Source organism: Eschrichtius robustus, chromosome 3 (assembly GCF_028021215.1).
Source record: "Eschrichtius robustus isolate mEscRob2 chromosome 3, mEscRob2.pri, whole genome shotgun sequence".
Classification (NCBI taxonomy): Eukaryota; Metazoa; Chordata; class Mammalia; order Artiodactyla; family Eschrichtiidae; genus Eschrichtius; species Eschrichtius robustus.
The window spans coordinates 7938006-7956770 of NC_090826.1; the positions used below are offsets into that span (position 1 = coordinate 7938006).

The 18765-nt window shown below is 46.4% G+C and overlaps 2 protein-coding genes across 2 annotated transcripts in view; both read left to right on the plus strand.

Annotated features, from left to right (window-relative positions):
- UBE4B (ubiquitination factor E4B) overlaps nucleotides 1-18643 on the plus strand; it is a 112314-nt gene extending 93671 nt beyond the window's left edge. The window contains exons 23-28 of the mRNA XM_068538848.1: nucleotides 993-1137; nucleotides 5209-5343; nucleotides 7803-7994; nucleotides 15633-15807; nucleotides 16771-16917; nucleotides 17254-18643. Of these exons, the coding sequence (XP_068394949.1) occupies nucleotides 993-1137; nucleotides 5209-5343; nucleotides 7803-7994; nucleotides 15633-15807; nucleotides 16771-16917; nucleotides 17254-17315 (856 nt within the window). The 3' untranslated portion in view covers nucleotides 17316-18643. The remainder of the gene's footprint in view (nucleotides 1-992; nucleotides 1138-5208; nucleotides 5344-7802; nucleotides 7995-15632; nucleotides 15808-16770; nucleotides 16918-17253) is intronic.
- Nucleotides 1-18765, plus strand: part of KIF1B (kinesin family member 1B) — a 325658-nt gene that overhangs the window by 136464 nt on the left and 170429 nt on the right. The window lies entirely within an intron of this gene.

The following is an 18765-nucleotide window of genomic DNA, read 5'->3' on the forward strand; positions in this document are numbered from 1 at the left end:
CACTTGTTTACTGAGTTACTAGTCAACAGTATAAGTATGACCAGTGGAGTAGCCATTTGCTAGACACCTTTCTGCAGAGTAATCTCTTTAAGTTAGTTATCGCCATGAACTGCTCTTGTCATCAGAATTACATTCCAACAAAAGAAGCTTGGCATGAGCTTAGGAGACCAGGCAGGCCCACGGCTTGATCTGCACGGTGCTAATTAGGAGTGTTCATCCTGAACTTCTCATGCTCCTGAAATCCAGGCCTCTGCCCTTGTTCACAGGAACTTCTCTTCCCCCAACCCCCGGCATGGGCTCACTGCCCTCTGGTCACCCAGCAGTAGATCCTGAAGTGTAGCTCCTCTTGTCTCTACTAATCTGGCAGGTACAGAGTCTTAACAGGTGGGCCAAGCCATCTCAGCTCACCAGCAAGTCCCTCCATTATAATAGGATATGCAGGACAGTTGCAGAGATTGGAAGCTTCTGTTTCTGTAAAGTATGTTAATATCCTACTTTATCAGTATTACAGCTTCCAATTTTTCTTCAATGTGTCTTTCTTTATAATAAAGAAGAACTGTATCGGGAGTTCTCTTACCTCTTATATGTGGGTATTTGTGCTTTCCTTATATGTTGGGGAGTTTAAGCATATTTTCTAGTCTGGAAGAGTGTTTTCTCTACTTAAAATTATTGAGGGAATGAGCCGGGGAGTGCTGGTAAATCCACTCTCTGGAGGGGGAAAAAAAAAATCAGCATTTGCTGATCGTCCAGGGTGTAAATACCGCCACTGTTGCCAAATTTGAGCTACCAAGGGAATTTGCTCGCAGAACTCTAGAAAGTCAGGACTCGGCTCTCGGGAACCGTGCAGGGTGGCTGTAGCACATCGGTGGAATGAGCTTATCAATTAATATAGAAGAATAACAAGGTCTCAGGAGATGTGGGGCTGCAGCACCGGAGCCGCGCCTCCGCTCCAGGGAAATGTGTGACCATGTACCGTGTAATTGCCTTTTTAGTTCCGGGAAGCAGTTTGTCCGCTATATAAACATGCTGATAAACGACACAACATTTTTGCTCGATGAAAGCCTGGAGTCTCTGAAGCGGATCCACGAAGTGCAAGAAGAGATGAAGAACAAAGAACAGTGGGACCAGCTGCCCCGGGTGAGGACACGGTCCAGGTGCTGGGACAGCGTCGCAGGGAAGCAGGCTTGGCCCCGGGCAGAGCCCTGCTTTGGGGGCTGCATCTGGGTCTGAAGGCTTAGGTCCGACAGACTTGTCGGTACTTGTTACCATCTCACCTGTGGGCTTCTGTGAAGTTAGAGCCCAGGTTTGGGGTAGGAGAACCCTTAAACACTTGACCTAAAGCTAAGAAATGAGGTGAGAAGTTTTTGTCCTGAAAACTCTCTCTGCCTTTTTAACTTTCAAGGGCTGTTTTGGAGAAGAGCTTTTATTGTTCGAATATGTTAAGATTTAGGAAAGTAACTAGGAAATAAATCTCTAGAACTCTGTCTGCTAGTCAAGAATTTGGTTTGTTCATATGATCTTCTTTAGACATCTGTGTGTGTGACTAACTCAGGAGGGCTCTGATGGGGTGTTTTTCCTCTCAGTACATCTTGGTTTTTATGTTCAGTTATAAACAGAAAAGAGGTCTGTTTTGCCAGGTTCCATGAGAAATTCCTGCTGTGCCAGTGACAGCACACTGCCCTCTCCTGACATTGATTGCCACCATTTAGATGATTCCCCGGTCAGTTATTAGGCCCTTCGCAGCTATTGGTGACTTCATATATTGGTTAGTTCTGCTCCTGGTTTTGTTAGGTTCAAAATCAGAACTGCTTTCCAGAAAGTAGGGAGGACCACTTTTTCTTTACTCGCAGCAGCATTCTCGAGATGAAGATAGTACTGAGGTTGTTCTAAAGCTGTGGAGTCAAAACTCTCTTAAACGTACAATGTCGAAGCACACTTAGGGAAGGTTTTCATTCCAAGTATTCCTGCAGCTTTGATGAGAATTTTACGTCTTACTCTAGCCAACATGCTTCAACTACAAACTTAAACCTTCTGGGGGGCTTTGCGCAGAGTCCGTGGATGCTGGATTTCTCCGGTGTCCATGCCACCACGCTCCTTGAGCCCCTCTGATTGCATTCATGAGGTAACGCAGTGGTCGTCATCCGTTCCCTCGGCACTGTACTGGCACCCTCTAGATGGCGTTCATCCTACCCACCAGCCTCATACGCATTTCTAAACACACCTTAAACTGTTTTGCTCCTGTGCCTCCAAAACCCTCCTCCTGCCGCTCTCCGTTTCCCACGGGGCGGCGTCAGCCCCAGGCCTGAGGCTCGCCAGGGTGGCTCTAAGACATCCTCCCATGCTTACCCCTTGTCACAGTCTGTCAGCTCAAATCTGGTCCAGTCCCCCGGCCTTTGCAGAACATGCCGGGGAAACAGGTCAGCTCTAGTTGCAAGAGCCCCAGCTTCGGGGCCCAGGGGACCTGGGTTTGAGAACTGGCACTGCCGCACATTAAAAGTTCTTCCTCGCTGTTTCCTAGCCCGTAAATCAGAGATACTTCTTGCCTTGTGGGAAAGTTGTGAGGAGAGACGGATGGTGAGGACATAGTTCATGACCAGCCCAGAGAAAGTGTTCAGGATGTGTAGCTCCTATTGCTTTGTTTGCCTTGAGACACTTCTGTCCAAAATGCTGTACATTCTACTCTTATGCATTAAAATCTTACTCATTCTTTGAGGGAGGTCTTGTCCAAATACTCCCTCACGGCTGGCCTTCCCCATCAGTGGAGCTGCACAGTCTCACCTTTCTCCCCACTCCTGTAACGCCCTCTTTATGTCACTCATGATGCTGATGTTGGACCAGCTTACGTTGTCGATGTTGGGGTACGGGTCTGTGACACATTACCTCGTCCAGAGTCGGTGCTTATAATAATAGCATTTGTTTAGGAGGCGACTGAGCAGATACTATTGATTTTTCTGGGTCAATGGATGGAAAAGGGCATAAATAATCCCTAAAAAAATGCTCCTTCAGAATCAGGTCTGCTTGACTTTGGAGTCACTTCCTGCCTCCTGCCTCCCCGGTGTGCAGCTCTCAGGCTTCTCTTCTCTCTCCACACTTGCTCCCTAGGTCGTGTGTTTCTCGGTGAGGACGCTGGTTGGAGTTTTGCTATAAGAGTAACTTTTTGTTATGAGAGACGGTCCCGGACACTGCGGGACCTTTAGCATCTCTAGCTCGTGCCCATTTAATGCCAGTGATGTTTCCCTCCTACCCTGAGTCACCATGCAACCGGAAACATTCCCACACGTGGCCTGATGCCCCCAGTTGAAAATCACTGCTAGCTGATCTCATCTATTCCAAGGCTTTAGCTGTCTGTATTCTGACGATTCCAAAATGTGCCTCCCCAGCTTGGCTCACTCCTGATTCAGGCTTACATAACCAGCTGTTGACCTGCCCCTGCCCAGTGGTCTAATAGGATCTCAAACCTGACTTGTCCAAAACTGAGCCCTCGATGTCGTCCCCCAGATCTCCTCTCCAGACTGCCCTGTCTCAGAGAGTGCCGACCGCATTCTGCTGCTTGCTCTGGCTCAGCACCTTCTGGAGTCTTCCTTGATTCCTCTCTCTCCCAGCAAAGGCCCCTAGGCTCTGTCCTAAAGTATGTTTGTTATCTGACCTCTTCCCCCACCTCCAGCTCACTACCGTCTCTTAACCTGCATTACTGGAGTAGCCCCCCATTTGGTTTCAGCCTCCGCCCTTGCTCATGTGCATTCCAGCAGGAAGGTGTTAAAATCTCAGTCAGCCTCTCATCCCTGCTCTGCTCAGAGCCCTTCCAGGCTTCCCGAATTCTCACACTCGGGCTTGGAGGGCACTGCAGTCTCGGCCCCGCCCTTCCCCTTCGCTCACGCTACCCGCTACCCTGCCCCCACTCGCCTCCTTGATCTTCCGCCGAACAGCAGGGCCTTTGCGCTTGCTGTTCCCTGTGCCCGGAGTGCTTTTCCCCTGGGTCTTGCTGACTCACTTCCTTCAGATACCTGCTTAAATGTTACCTCCTCAGAGAGGCCTTCCCTGACCACCCTTTCCAGACTGGCACCCCAGCCCCCGCACACTCTTCCTCCCCCCCTCCCCGCCCTGCTTTATTTTTTCTTCATCATTGTCAGATTTATGCTGTATCTGTTTGGGTGGGTGTCTGTTTATTGCTTATCTCCCTAACTGGCGTCTAAGTTCCATGAGGTAGCGAGCCTTCTTGGTCACGTTCTGTGCTTCATCTCCAGGACCTAAAGGAGGCCTGGCCTGTGCAAGGGGCTGGATCACACTGATTGATGAATGAACGTGACACCCAGACACACACTGAGGTGGTTCTCACCTTGCTCTTCCTCCATCCTCCCTGCTTCAGCCTTTCGTTCCTGACCAAAGGGCGGTGGGCAGGTCACCCAGCACCGGTGCAGGATCTCCACCGGGCACTTACCCAGGGGGCCCTCGTGTGGCTACATCGGCTATTCTAGCTGTTTCCCCTCCCCCGAGGTAAAGTAAACAGGCCTCTGAGCAGACGTAGGAGTTTAAGCCCGTACTGATGTTTCTGCATTTGGTCTGTCACAGAGCCTTCAGTAGTTTCCACCTTATTTTACCCATGAGCCAAATACACCTTATTATCTTGTTTCCCAGCCTATGGCAGAGTAGAAGGAGGAGGATGGCGCCAGAGGCAAGCATGCTGACAGTTGTAGAGGTTGACAGCCTAACCGGTGTGGAGAGACAGAATTCAAAAGCTGAGCAATCTACAGGCCCTTGGTGTTGTGGCGAAACCTATAGGCCTCAGTGTGATAGCGCAGCACGCCTGTGGTTGTCAAAATAACGATGACTACGCAGACATTGTTATTAAGGACGGTGAATATCCTTTATTAGCACGTGTATCAGGCAGGACATAAGAATCCCTTATTGCGTCCTGCGTAGAAGTTGATGGTGAGTTCTTTTATCATTGAGGAAACTGAGTCTCATGTAAGTTAAGTCATGTGCCAAGGTCCCCTTATTCAAAGCCCTAAAGACATCTGATGGCGAAAGGAATAAACCTCAGTCATCTGGAGGGTTTGCTGTACAGGTTGTGGTATCGTTGCCGAAGTCTGTTGGCTGTGTTACGCACTTCCCCAGTTATGAGCTGGCTGTGCTTTTCCTTCTCACTTGGCGTGTGCTGAGCTGCTGGCTGTACTGAGACGTGTCTGGCATCTGTTCACTGTTGCCCAGGACCAGCAGCAGGCCCGCCAGTCCCAGCTCGCTCAGGATGAACGCGTTTCACGCTCGTATCTTGCCCTGGCGACAGAAACCGTGGACATGTTCCATATCCTCACCAAGCAGGTCCAGAAGCCGTTCCTCAGACCTGTGAGTAGAACCTTGGGGGTATTTGTTTTGTCTGTTGGGTTCCACTTTCAGAGTCTGTCACTTATAACTAAATAGAGTAGTTGTTGAAATCCTGGGTGTTTCAGCACCACAGTCACCGATCGGTGAAATTCTGTTACTGATTTTGTTCCCAGTTATGCTAATTGATACACACAACATTCTGTCCATAGTCTGAAGTCTGCCAAAGGTCACTTCCAAGATAACTTATATCATTTTCTGCTGAGACAGCACATTGGATTATTAATGTTGAAGCTCTGACGTATTTTTATCATCGTCGACTCCAGTATTTTATTTATAGGAAAAGTATAAGGTGACATCAATTGGAAATGAGGCTATATTAAGTAGAAATAATTGACAGTGTATAAGATCTTTGGTTCTGTTCGGTGTATGTTTGTTACACTCAGGAAACCAAAGGTTAACGAGAGCCATAATTAGGGTTTATGATAGGTCAAAGGTAGCCAGATTGTTTGGCCTTGACTTGATTGATGAGACCGGGATCCTGTTTCTGAAATCGAAACTGAGGGGCATAAATGAAGATCTCTTCTTCGCTTCAACAACCCCCCGCAACACACACACACACACACACACACACACACGTGCACGCAAACACACACACACACACACGTGCGCGCAAACACACACACAGAGTTTAGAAGTCTTATGGTGGGGCCGGGACAAGGATAGTGAGGAAGGCAAGAAAGGGGCCTGAGATTTGGTAGTTACTTGCCCATATGGAGACAAGTTTACAGTGGGATATAATTTTACTACACGTTTCCTCCAGTTTCCCTGTTTACTCTCACCTCCATCATTATCACCACACCCTGTCCTACGTGCAACTCAAGAGATGAGCTCCCTCCTCTGTCCCCTTTACGTTTCATGTCTCTTCATAAATAGATTTCAGTGCAAGAGCAGCAGAGCATGAAGCAAAACAGTGCATCACTGAAAGCGTAAGAACACTGACTGCAGCTCATTTAGATAAGGTACTTCAGACACTTGCTTCCCTTAAAGGTTTGCAAATGGACTTCTTTAAACTTTTTCTGTAAAGGCCAGACAGTAAATAGTTTAGGCGTTGTAGGCCACATGGCCTCTATTGCAGCTGCTAGCTTTGCTGTTGCTGTGTTCCATGAAGTGAGGCATCAGGCCAGATATGTCTTGCAGCTAGCAGTTTGCCAATCCCTGCTCTAAGTCATGTTTTATTTGATGTTCAACTACTCCGATGGCAGTGCTCTTTGATTGTTCAGGAGGTCAGAAACTATAAAACTTACTTGAGACTAAATTATCATAAAGCCTATTTTTAGTTCTAAATTCTTCATTTTTTTTAAAGGAAATTATTGAAAACTAAGTCTATTATTTTCATGTCAATTAAAATTAATGTTTTTCAAGACCTGCTCTTTGATCTGCGCTCTCCATACACATGGGTCATAGTCTTCTGTCCCCTGTCTTTGCCTGTGCCTGCTTTGATCTTTCCTTTTCCTTTGCTGCACTGTTTTCACCTTCTTGGCTGGTTAACACAAAACTCTCCCACTTCAGGAAAAAAAAAATTACCAGCTATATCCTATTCATATCCCTCCTTTACCTCACAGTTTCTTAACAATTAAATACAGGAGTACTTTACTTTGTGCAAAAGCAGGTCCTTTAGAAGCCAAATTTAAGTTGAATTTGTATAAATCCAGTCATGAAATTTAATGAAAACCTTGTTACTTAAAGAGAAGCTTTCACAGCTCATTTTATATGGCCGGTGTTTAATACTCTATAAGCCAGGTTTTCCTATTTCAGGTTTGCTTAAAGCAGTGTGTGCCCACCTGTAGTAGGTATTGTGTCATCTTGTGGGGTTATAGCATATTATTTCATAATTAGTTTTTAGTTGTTTCACTTGAGTTTGTTTTGTCTCACTGGCTAGATTTAAAACTATTCAAGACATAAATTTGATCTTCTACCTCTTTTATATTTCTTCACTCTTTGCATCTGATAAATAAATAAGAATGGTGCATATTGCCTGAACTGTCAGGGACTTGAAATTTATAGAAAAATAATGCATAGAATGATGGCTGAAAGAGCATACGCCAGAAACTTTCGTGACACGTGTGACGATGATAGAATTATGAATAGTTTCCCTCTTTCACCTATTTCTCAACAAATTCGAAGTGATCCTTGTTTTTATAATTAAAGCATGAATTTAACGAAAATGTTGCCGTTTTGGTGTTTATAAATATTCCATCAGCCTGCAACATTCTATGAAGTATTAGAATTACTGGATTAGAAATGGAGAGTAAAGAAAAGTTTGAATGGAATGTCCTTCTTCAGCGTATGATATAGCACGTATAAGGGCTCCTTTGAAGATTGAGCCTGCCAATTCCTGTTCCTCCACTGAAATGGGAGTTTTGGGTCCTTCTTGCTTGTCTCAACAGCATGATTTGTCCTATTATCCTGTGATTTCCTAGGAACTCGGACCCCGATTGGCTGCGATGCTGAACTTTAATCTTCAGCAACTCTGTGGTCCTAAGTGCCGTGACCTGAAAGTTGAAAACCCTGAGAAATATGGCTTTGAACCAAAGAAGCTGTTGGACCAACTGACGGATATTTACTTGCAGCTGGACTGTGCCCGGTTCGCTAAAGCCATTGCTGATGACCAGGTCAGTGCCCAAGGGAACAGTTTCAGAGGGAGCCTGGAGTTCAGGCTCCTGAAGTGGGTGACGTGAGTGTGCTTCCCTGTGGATTTCCCGGCAGACCCTGTGCGATTACATATCCATCTGCTCTGGGATTTTCCCCACTTGAAATCAAGGAAGGTGACACTTTTCAAAATGTGGTTTGAGAAGTTTTTAGTATGTAAATAGAAATAATGGCCACAGTGGCAAGGGGAACTTGTCTGGCGTACGTGGATGTGACTCAGTTGTTTTCCTTTGGGCGTGAAGAGCAGATTTGGCTCTCAGATCCGTCTCCAGTTGAGTCTGTACCCATCTTGCTAAGGGCCTCACTCGACAAATCGGTTACATTCCCAGAAAGAGCCTGGTTTTCTCAGGGAATCCAAATCTTCTTCCCAAGAAGGAGATTTAATAGCAGCTTCAGTGCTGCCGTTATTTCTGTGGTTCCAGGTTTCAAACCGTGTATGTTTTCTTTACATTCTTCCCTCCTTTATTCCTTGTGTCCCTCTGATCGTATCCATTTTGTGGTTTTCATTTCCACAGCTACCAGTTTAGTCCAAGCGACCCCTGCCCGGCCTCGATTTTTAATTTTTCAGTAGCTCATGAAGGGCTTCCCCTCCCTCCACGTTCCTCTGTCCTGCAGCATCTTCAGCGTCATAATAACTGATGTTTTATTAACCACACATCAAGTTTTAGCCACTTTTCATGTTTTCACTTGCAATCCTCACAAAATCCTACAATTTAGGCTTAGTTGGATTCCTTGCTTTACAAGGAGGCACACAGAGGTTAAAGAGCTGCACAGTTGATGTGAGGCAGAGGCAGGATTCCCACCTGGCAGTCTGGCCCTGAGCCCGTGTTCTCAGCTTCTCTGCTCTCCACTTAAAATGCCCGCAAAGTGCCATGTCTGTTTCAGCCTCTGCATCTTTGTTCACATTATTTATCCAAGTATTAACTCACATCTCAGGGTAACCATCACGAGGCATTCCAGAAGGATCTTTACTTATATCTCATCCAAAGGTCAAAATAGGGGAATTGTAGGTACTTTTTTTTTTTTCAATAACAGCTTTATTGAGACATAATTCTCATACCTAGGTACTTTTGGATAAAGCAAGAGATGTGGTCTTGACAAAGCACCTGCAATGGAAAAAAACCACATATGTCTAAAGCAGTTTTTCCGTAAAAAGTCGTGGTAAGAGAGCAGGTTAGGTGTTTGCAGTTACTTTGGGTAGATGCTAAAATGATTCTCTAGCCTATGACTGTATAATGCTGCACATGTTGAGAAACGGAAGATAAGCGGTAGCCTTAAGAGGGACAGGAAATGGAAACGCTCCCCAAGCAAGGTCAGGTCGTCTGCCTTAGGCAGCAGGCCGGCTGGAGCTGGGCCTCTGCAGCCCAGCCAGAGGTCGGGTGTGAAGAGTCCCCGGGGACTCTTCCGCTGTCACTGTCAGGGGCTCGGAAGGGTCGTTTAGCCTGCTCCCTCTTCTCCTGGTAGGTCTTGCTGTGGCTGCCACGTCACAAGCGGTTATAACACGTAACATAAAGTTTGCATGAACACAAAGGTGTGGATGAGCCCAGCACACCCAGTGAGACGGTGGAAACCAAGTGGGTGACAAAGGAGTGTTTCCGAGTGCTTCCAGCTGCCTTTCCTTGGTGACCAACAAAACGTCCACACTGCCTGGTAATGCCTATGGATTGTGGTGGTGGCACAGGTGGTGGCCTGTGGTGGCACATGGCTTGAGTCACAGACAGCGGTTTCTGCGCAGTGGCACATGGGTCTTCTCGAATGTCTAAATAGCCCTGTTCTTCCAGACCCGTGAAGCAGGCACACAAGTGCCAGTGGCACAGTGGAGAGAAAAACACTTTTTAAGTGGATTTTTTTTTTTTTTTTGACGGGGGGGTGGGGCATCGACCCGCGGGCCCCGCCCCCCGTTTTTTAAGTGGGTTTTTTGCTTCCTTGTACAGTGTGGCATTTGTCTTGATTGTTGGACACTTTCCATTTATATGGGCTGTAAGCTGATGAGGGGCCTGCCCACTGGATTGTTTCGGAAGAGGGTCTGGTGGGGCTGGGGGCGGAAGGATGGAAGACTAGAAAGCTCCAGGGAGGTGGTAGAATTTCGTTTTCTCCCTTGGGAGCAGTGCTCTTGGTTCACTCTGGTTCCGTCTGGTATGTCTTGTTTTCCTGGGAAGACAGAGGAGGAAAAAAACAGCAGCCGAGCAAGGGAAGAAGCTGAGAGCCTTCTCTCCTGTGCACCGAGAGCGGGCGGAAGACAGGTGCCCGGGAGAGGTGACAGAAGGCCCCAGCGCGAGGAGCCCTGAGCCTTACACTCACAGGCCTGAGGAGAGAGCCCCTCGTCAGAGAGGGAGTGCGACGGGACGCTTGTCCCTGGAGCCCAGAGAGCCCAGGAGAGAGAGAGGTCTTAGCCTGACACAGTGAGCTGCACTGAGGGCCAAGTCTACCTGTGGTTTCCGGGCAGATGGACGGCAGATCTGTTGTTCATGGAACACTGTCTGTTAACACCACGTTCCATTAAACAACAATAGTAGTAAAGAGCCCATGTAATGGGGACTTCCTGGCTGTCCAGTGATTAAGACTTTGCCTTCCAGTGCAGGGGGTGTGGGTTCGATCCCTGGTAAGGGAACTAAGATCCCGCATGGCTCCTGCCAAAAAACCAAAACATAAAACAGAAGCAATATTGTAACAAATTCAATAAAGACTTTGAAAAAACGGTCCACATCAAAAATGAATAATCTTGGGATTTCCCTGGCGGTCCAGCGGTAAAGAATCCGCCTTCCAATGCAGGGGCCGCAGGTTCAATCCCTGGTTGGGGATCCAAGATCCCACATGCCACGGGGCAGCTAAGCTCGTGCGCCGCAACTACTGAACTCGCGCGCCTCAATGAGAGAGCCTGCGTGCCACAAACTACAGAGTCCTTGCGCTCTGGAACCCGCGCACCACAACTAGAGAGAAGCCCATGCACTGCAGTGAAAGATCCCGCATGCCTCAGTGAAAGATCCCGCATTCCTCAACGAAGATCCCTCATGCTGCAGCTAAGACCCAACGCAGCCATAAAAATTAAAAAAAAAAAAAAGAGCCCATGTGAAATCTCACTTCTCCTATGCAGCGTTCTTTTTTTTTTGGCTGCGTTGGGTCTTCGTTGCTGCACATGGGCTTTCTCTAGTTGCGGCAAGCGGGGGCTACTCTTCATTGCGGTGCGCGGGCTTCTCATTGTAGTGGCTTCTCTTGTTGCCGAGCACGGGCTCTAGGCACGCGGGCTTCAGTAGTTGTGGCACGTGGGCTCAGTAGTTGTGGCTCGTGGGCTCTAGAGCACAGGCTCAGTAGTTGTGGCACATGGGCTTAGTTGCTCCACAGCATTTGGGATCTTCCCAGACCAGGGCTCGAACCCATGTCCCCTGCAGTGGCAGGTGGATTCTTAACCACTGCGCCACCAGGGAAGTCCCACAGCCTTCCTTTTTTTTTTTTTTTTTTTGAGGTGAAATTCACATAACATAAAATTAACCATGTTGAAGTGTGTGATTCGGTGGCATTTAGTACATTCACAGTCTTGTACAACCATCACCTCTTATCACCCCCACAAGGAAGTCCCATACCCATTAAGCAGTCACTGTCCCTTCCTCCTCCCCCCAGCTCCTGGCAACCACTAAACTGCTTTCTGTCTTTATTTTACCTATTTTTACATTTATCTATTAGCCTAGTCTGAATATTTCATGTAAATGGAATCATACAGTGTATAACCTTTTGTGTCTGGCTTCTTTCACGTAGCATGCTTTCGAGGTTCATCCATGTTATAGCATGTATCAGTACCTGATTCCTTTTTATGGCTTAATGTTTCATTATATGGCTATACCATGGTTTCTTTATTCATTCATCCATTGATGGACGTTTGAATTGTTTCCACCTTTTGGCTGTTATAAATAGTATCCTGTGAACGTTCATGTAAAAGTGTTTGAATACCTATTTTCAATTCTTTGGGATATACTTAGGAGTAGAATTTCTGAGTCATATGGTAATTCTATGTTTAACATTCCCACCAGCAGTGTACGAGGGTTCTGATTTCTCCACATCCTCGCCAACACTTGCTATTTTCTGTTTTGTATTTTTATTTTTAAATAGCCACCCTAGTGGGAGTAAAGTGGTATTTCACTGTGGTTTTGATTTGCATTTCCCTAATGACAAATGCTGTTGAACATCTTTTCGTGTACTTGCTGGCCATTTGTATATCTTTTTTGAAGAAATGTCTGTTCGATCCTTCATCCTTTTTTTTTTTTTGGCTGCACCAAGCAGCTTTGTGGGATTTTAGTTCCCTGACCAGGGATTCAACCCAGGCCCTCAGTAGTGAAAGCATGAGTCCTAACCACTGGACCACCAGAGAAGTCCCCTTCATCCATTTTTTATTTTATTTTATTTTATTTTTTATTTATTTATTTTTGGCTGCATTAGGTCTTCATTGCTGCACGCGGGCTTTCTTTAGTTGCGTCGAGCGGGGGCTGCTTTTTGTTGCGGTGCGTGGGCTTCTCATTGCGGTGGCTTCTCTTGTTGCGGAGCACGGGCTCTAGGCTCACGGGCTGCAGTAGTTGTGGTGCACGGGCTTATTAGATGCTCCACAGCATGTGGGAATCTTCCTGGACCAGGGCTCAAACCCGTGTCCTCTGCATTGGCAGGTTGATTCTTAACCACTGCGCCACCAGGGAAGCACCTATCCAGTTTTTAAATTGGATTCTTTCTGTTTTGTTCTTTATATATTCTGTGTGAGTTCTTTATATATTCTGGATACTAGACCTTTATCAGATATATGATTTGCAGATATTTTTATGTTTAATTTCTGTAGCCATTCTGTAAGATCCTTGAGGTCAAGAACAACACCTTGGGACTTCCCTGGTGGTCCAGTAGTTAAGAATCAGCCTGGGCTTCCCTGGTGGGGCAGTGGTTAAGACTCTGCCTGCCAATGCAGGGGACATGGGTTCGAGCCCTGGTCCGGGAAGATCGCACATGCCGCGGAGCAACTAAGCCCAGGCGCCACAACTACTGAGCCCGCAACCTAGAGCCCACGAGCCGCAACTACTGAGCCCGTGTGCTCTAGAGCTCGCACGCTGCAACTGCTGAGCCCACGCGCCGCAGCTACTGAAGCCCGTGCGCCTGGAGCCCATGCTCCACAACAAGAGGGAAGCCACCGCAATAAGTCCAATGGCTGCAAAAAAGAATAGCCCCCGCTCGCCACAACTAGAGAAAGCCCGCGCACAGCAACAAAGACCCAGCACAGCCAAAAAAAAAAAACAACATCTTTGCTTCCTCTCTGACCCCATCCACACTGAACTTGAAGCAGCAACTCAGTAATCTGTATTTGGTCGATTCATTGACACCGCTGCCCTTTGAAACCGAGTGCCATGTCCCCTTATCATAAGTACCCTTTGATTTCTTGTTTTTTTTTTTTTTTTTTGGCTGTGCTGGGTCTTGGTTGCTACTCACAAGCTTTCTCTAGTTGCGGCGAGCGGGGGCTACTCTTTGTTGTGGTGCGCGGGTTTCTCATTGCGGTGGCTTCTCTTGTTGCAGAGCATGGGCTCTAGGCACGCAGGCTTCAGTAGTTGCGGCTTGCGGGCTCTAGAGCACAGGCTCAGTAGTTGTGGCACACGGGCTTAGTTGCTCCGCGGCACGTGGGATCTTCCCGGACCAGGGATCAAACCCGTGTCCCCTGCATTGGCAGGCGGATTCTTAACCACTGCGCCACCAGGGAAGTCCCTACCCTTTGACTTCCGATAACGCTCACTCCACTGTTCTATCTTAGAAGTTGACTTAACAGCAGGCAGAAGTCAGTTGGTTAAAAACTCAATCATCTTTTGAGAAATAGAGTGGGTGATATTTTCGAGAATAGTAAATGGGCTAAGAACGACTACTTGTTTACACAGAGAAGTTCAAGGTGCATCGTCTCAGTAGTGTGGATAGCAGCACCCACCCTGTGCGTTTTTGCCCTTCCAGCATCTCACCGTAACCCTTTGGCCATTTATGCCCTGTGCCTCTTCCCAAAGGGACGGGGACTGCAGCTTACCTGGCTCATAATAAGTAGACACCAAATAAAGTATCTGTTGACCTAATGTAGTAATTTAGTTTCAGAAAACTATAACCGAGGCTCTCTGAACTTTTCAAATTATTTTAAAGGACTATTGCCAGGCCCAAGCGCCCTGCTGGCTTTTTGTCCTCTCCTCTCTTTTCCCCGGAGTTGCATGGATTAAATAGGGGCGTGGCTGTGCGTGGAGAGAGAAAGTGAGCATGTGCACTTATTTACAAACTGAAGTTAAAAAAGGACAGAAGGGGGCTTCCCTGGTGGCGCAGTGGTTGAGAATCTGCCTGCCAATGCAGGGGACACGGGTTCGAGCCCTGGTCTGGGAAGATCCCACATGCCGCGGAGCAACTAAGCCCGTGAGCCACAATTACTGAGCGTGCGCGTCTGGAGCCTGTGCTCTGCAACAAGAGAGGCCGCGATAGTGAGAGGCCCGCGCACCGCGATGAAGAGTGGCCCCCGCTTGCCGCAGTTAGAGAAAGCCCTCGCACAGAAACGAAGACCCAACACAGCCATAAATAAATTAATTAATTAAATTTAAAAAAAAAAAAAAAAAGAAGAAGAAAGATTGAGGACTTTCAATCCGGCCTTCTAAGGGAACACAAGCACTGAGATGAGTTCATCCCATGATGTTCACGTGAATCCTCGTTTAGAAATCACGGGTCACAGATTATGGTCCCATCATTCAGAGTTTCAGATTTAGTCATTCCCCTCCTCCATTTGCATCACTGTCACTAAAGTGACAAGCGGCCACTGTTTTTGCCCTAAATGCAAAATACGATATACTTTGATATTTTGAAATGGCAGTGATTTATATGAATTAGGCACCTGTGGGGTAGGTGTTACTACCCCCATTTTACACCTGAGGAAACTGGGACTCAGGAAAGTTAGAGCTTTGCCTAAGACCACACAGCAGGTAGATGGTAAAGCCAGGATTGAAGCCCAGGTTTGCCTGGGTCTGTGGTGGGCACTTGCCCTGTAGACCAGCCCTCCCACTCTCACAGGCATAAACCCTGTCGCTCCCATCGGTAGAGCCCCTGACATTTAACGGCATTGAACTAAGAGATCTTAAATAAGGATTGACAGGGAATGGGAGAACGCGCTTGTTGATTATGAACTATATTGGGTTGTTTTCACCATGTTTACCTTTAGGGAAAAGAACTGAAATTTCCACCTCCTCTCATAGGCTGCTAGGGCTCAGTGCCTGGCAAGGACTGAAGTAGATGTTCAGTCCTTCTCTTTTTAATATTTCCTTCTCTTTTTAATATTTAAATTTTAAGAGAAATGCATGTTTGCTATAAAAGTAATTAAATATTTTTAAAATTCCCCTCATTTGCCTCAATTCTGAAGCCCTTTCCAGAGGCCTTGTACAGTTTGGTGTGTATTAGCCCAATCTTTATGTATTTTATTTATAGCCGTGTCAAAGTATTTATATATGTACATTATAATTTTAGGGCTGTTTTAGAAAACATATGATGCTTTGGGTATTTTCTGCAGCTTGCTTTTTTCCACTTAAAATATATTTACGTCTCACAGTGTCTTTCCTCATTTTCAGAGATCCTATAGCAAAGAATTGTTTGAAGAAGTTATTTCGAAGATGCGGAAGGCAGGGATCAAATCCACAATAGCGATAGAGAAGTTTAAACTTCTGGCTGAGAAGGTGGAGGAGATCGTGGCCAAGAACGCGCGTGCAGAAATCGACTACAGTGACGCCCCAGACGAGTTCAGAGGCGAGTGGGCCCGCTTTTTTCATGTGGAATTCTTTGGTTTGAGTTAACTTGAAACATGTAATATTAGAAGAGGACGTTCTGTGCTCTCATTGCTTTTTCTTTTTTTTTTTCAATTTATTTTATTTATTTTATTTTTGGCTGCCTTGGGTCTTCGTTGCTGTGCGTGGGCTTTCTCTAGTTACGGCGAGCGGGGGCTACTCTGCGTTGTGGTGCATGGGCTTCTCATTGCGGTGGCTTCTCTTGTTGTGGAGCACGGGCTCTAGGCATGCAGGCTTCAGTAGTTGTGGCACGTGGGCTCAGTAGTTGTGGCTCACGGGCTGTAGAGCACAGGCTCAGTAGTTGTGGTGCACGGGCTTAGTTGCTCCGCGGCATGTGGGATCTTCCCGGACCAGGGCTCGAACCCGTGTCCCCTGCATTGGCAGGCAGATTCTTAACCACTGCGCCACCAGGGAAGCCCCTCTCATTGCTTTTTGAGACACTTGGTCAGAAATTGAAATTCTGTTTATCTACCTTTAGTTCATATTATAAATTGCAAGAGAAAAAAGTCCGTAGCCTGATTTCAAACCAGATAACAACCCTGAAGATTCTAAGGTCAACCTTGCCTTTGCAAGTGGGAACTCATGTTTTCAAAGAATTCTGAGAAGTCCTAAGAGGAAGGGTTGATTCTAGCCTGCCATCTTCGCCATACAGCCCGGGAGGGCCTGCCACTGTGTCTGTCCTGCTGTCTTTTTTGTCTATTCTTTCCTCCCAGCAGTAGCTGACAAAATGGTGCTTCCCCTCTACAGAAGGCGAAGTATATGCCGTTATCTAATGCTGATTTTCTTCTAAACTTGGGGGCCTGGTAGGGGCCATTTGGTTGCTGTTTCTGTGGTTATATTTTTCACTGATAGGAGGGACTTTATTTTCTTTTTCAGTTTTAGGTTCTATTGTTAGATCAGAGTTTGCTTTGCTTTGTCTCTGTAGACCCTCTGATGGACACCCTGATGACTGACCCCGTGCGGCTGCCCTCTGGCACCATCATGGACCGCTCCATCATCCTGCGGCACTTGCTGAACTCCCCCACGGACCCCTTCAACCGACAGACGCTGACAGAGAGCATGCTGGAACCAGGTAGAGGAGGGCATGGCTCGAACTGCAGTGCCTACACCTGTACTGAGCAGTGAGGCCAAAATCGTGTATCAGAGAGTCGTCAAAAGGGGGAAATTTAACAAATCCAGACACTGCATGGTTTCTGACGCTTAATGGGCAAGACACAAAACATTCTTTGCTCTTTTTCACTACAGAATTCCAGTTCTTACTTTTCATGTCCTATTTCTTCTTCAGCCTGAATTCAGTTCAGTGAGGGAATGAATGGCCTTTTCTTTCCTTTTATACAGAACTACAAGCATCATGTCTCAGGAAGAGCCCTCCCATCTGGGGTATTAATTCTTTCCTTTCTTTTCTCAGTGCCAGAACTGAAAGAACAGATTCATGCCTGGATGAGAGAGAAACAGAACAATGATCATTAAACCATCCCCCTTGCCCACCCTCTGCGAGAAACAGCCAAGGCCGGCGAGGCAGGCCAGAGCAGCGTCGGCGGTGCAAATGCTGTCCACGTGTTGGAGGCCAGAAGTGGCAAAATACACCAAGAGCCCACCCAGAGTGACCAAACAGTGGAGACCCGAAAGGACATGAATAAGAAGAGGAGCCCAATTCCTGTACATATATTTAAGTGACAGACGTGGTCAAAAGCTTGAGGGATACGTTTTATGATTGCTTGTCTAATAGAGCACGTCCTTCATATGTCACAATTTGGGGCTTTTGCTACGGAAGTCTTTTAGCGATCGATGACGAATGGGTCTGGGCAGCATCCCCTTCATCTTTTTTTTTTTTTCCTAAATCCAGTATCCATTGATTTTGATTGTGATTAGAGAACCTTGGACATTTTGCTGCTAAGAATCTTCCCCCCATCCCCCCGCCCCCCGCCGGCCCCATCCTGATCCTACTTGCACTGCTGTGGATTTTTTTTAAGAGAAGCAAAAACAAAAATAAACTCTTTTCCCTGGCCCTCCAAACATATATTCTGTGAGATAACTGTGCCTGCAACAAAGTGTTAATCCTGGGATCGTATTTTTATATCATATTCACATATTTGTTTTTTTAATTGGTGTTAGATGACATGATTAATAAAAAAGGCAAGATATTTTCAGAATTTGAATTTCAGTTTTTTTTTTTTTTATTATTTTGAAATGTCCCTTAAAATTTTTTTTTATTCTAAACAAAATGAAGAGAATCCTGTTGCTCTGGTCCTGGTAGTAAGTCCACGATTAGGAATCCGAGGAACAGCTGCAGCAAAGAAAGCGTTTAAGTGTATCAGGATTTCGCATCTTACGGTTTGGGAGGGGGTTGGGTTTTTTTTAATGCTATGTGACAGTTGGAAACCTTTATAGTTATCTGCAAGGGTAAATAAATTCCTCAACCCTTGAGTCTGTGAGTTCAAGGCAGGGGTCGTTTGTATGATGTGTCCTGTGGGGCTTGGCCTTACCAAAGCAAAAAAGGGGTGCAAGAAATGTGGAAGTACGTCTGCTTGTAAAAACACACACGAAGAAAAACACACCCACACACACGCACATAAACATAAGATTCTTTGTATTACTGCTCCCCACTTACCATACTCGGATTCTTGAATCTCCTTTGGGGTAAAAAAGGATTTGAAACCATAAAGTGTTTTGAAGAAATTAAGTCTACAAAAACATACTTTCTTTTTCTTTTCCTTTCTTCCCCGCTCCACAGACAATGTCCTCTGTTCAGTTCCTAACGCAAACTACAATAAATGGTGATACACATTCAGAAGGAATCTTCTTTGAGTCTCTTCTTTTTGTGGAAAACAAAGGGGTGGGTGAAGACCAAGAGCCAGATGTGTTCGCATGTGGTACGTGATCTTTCCTGCAGCCAATTAGGAGTTGCTGTTTTTAAAAT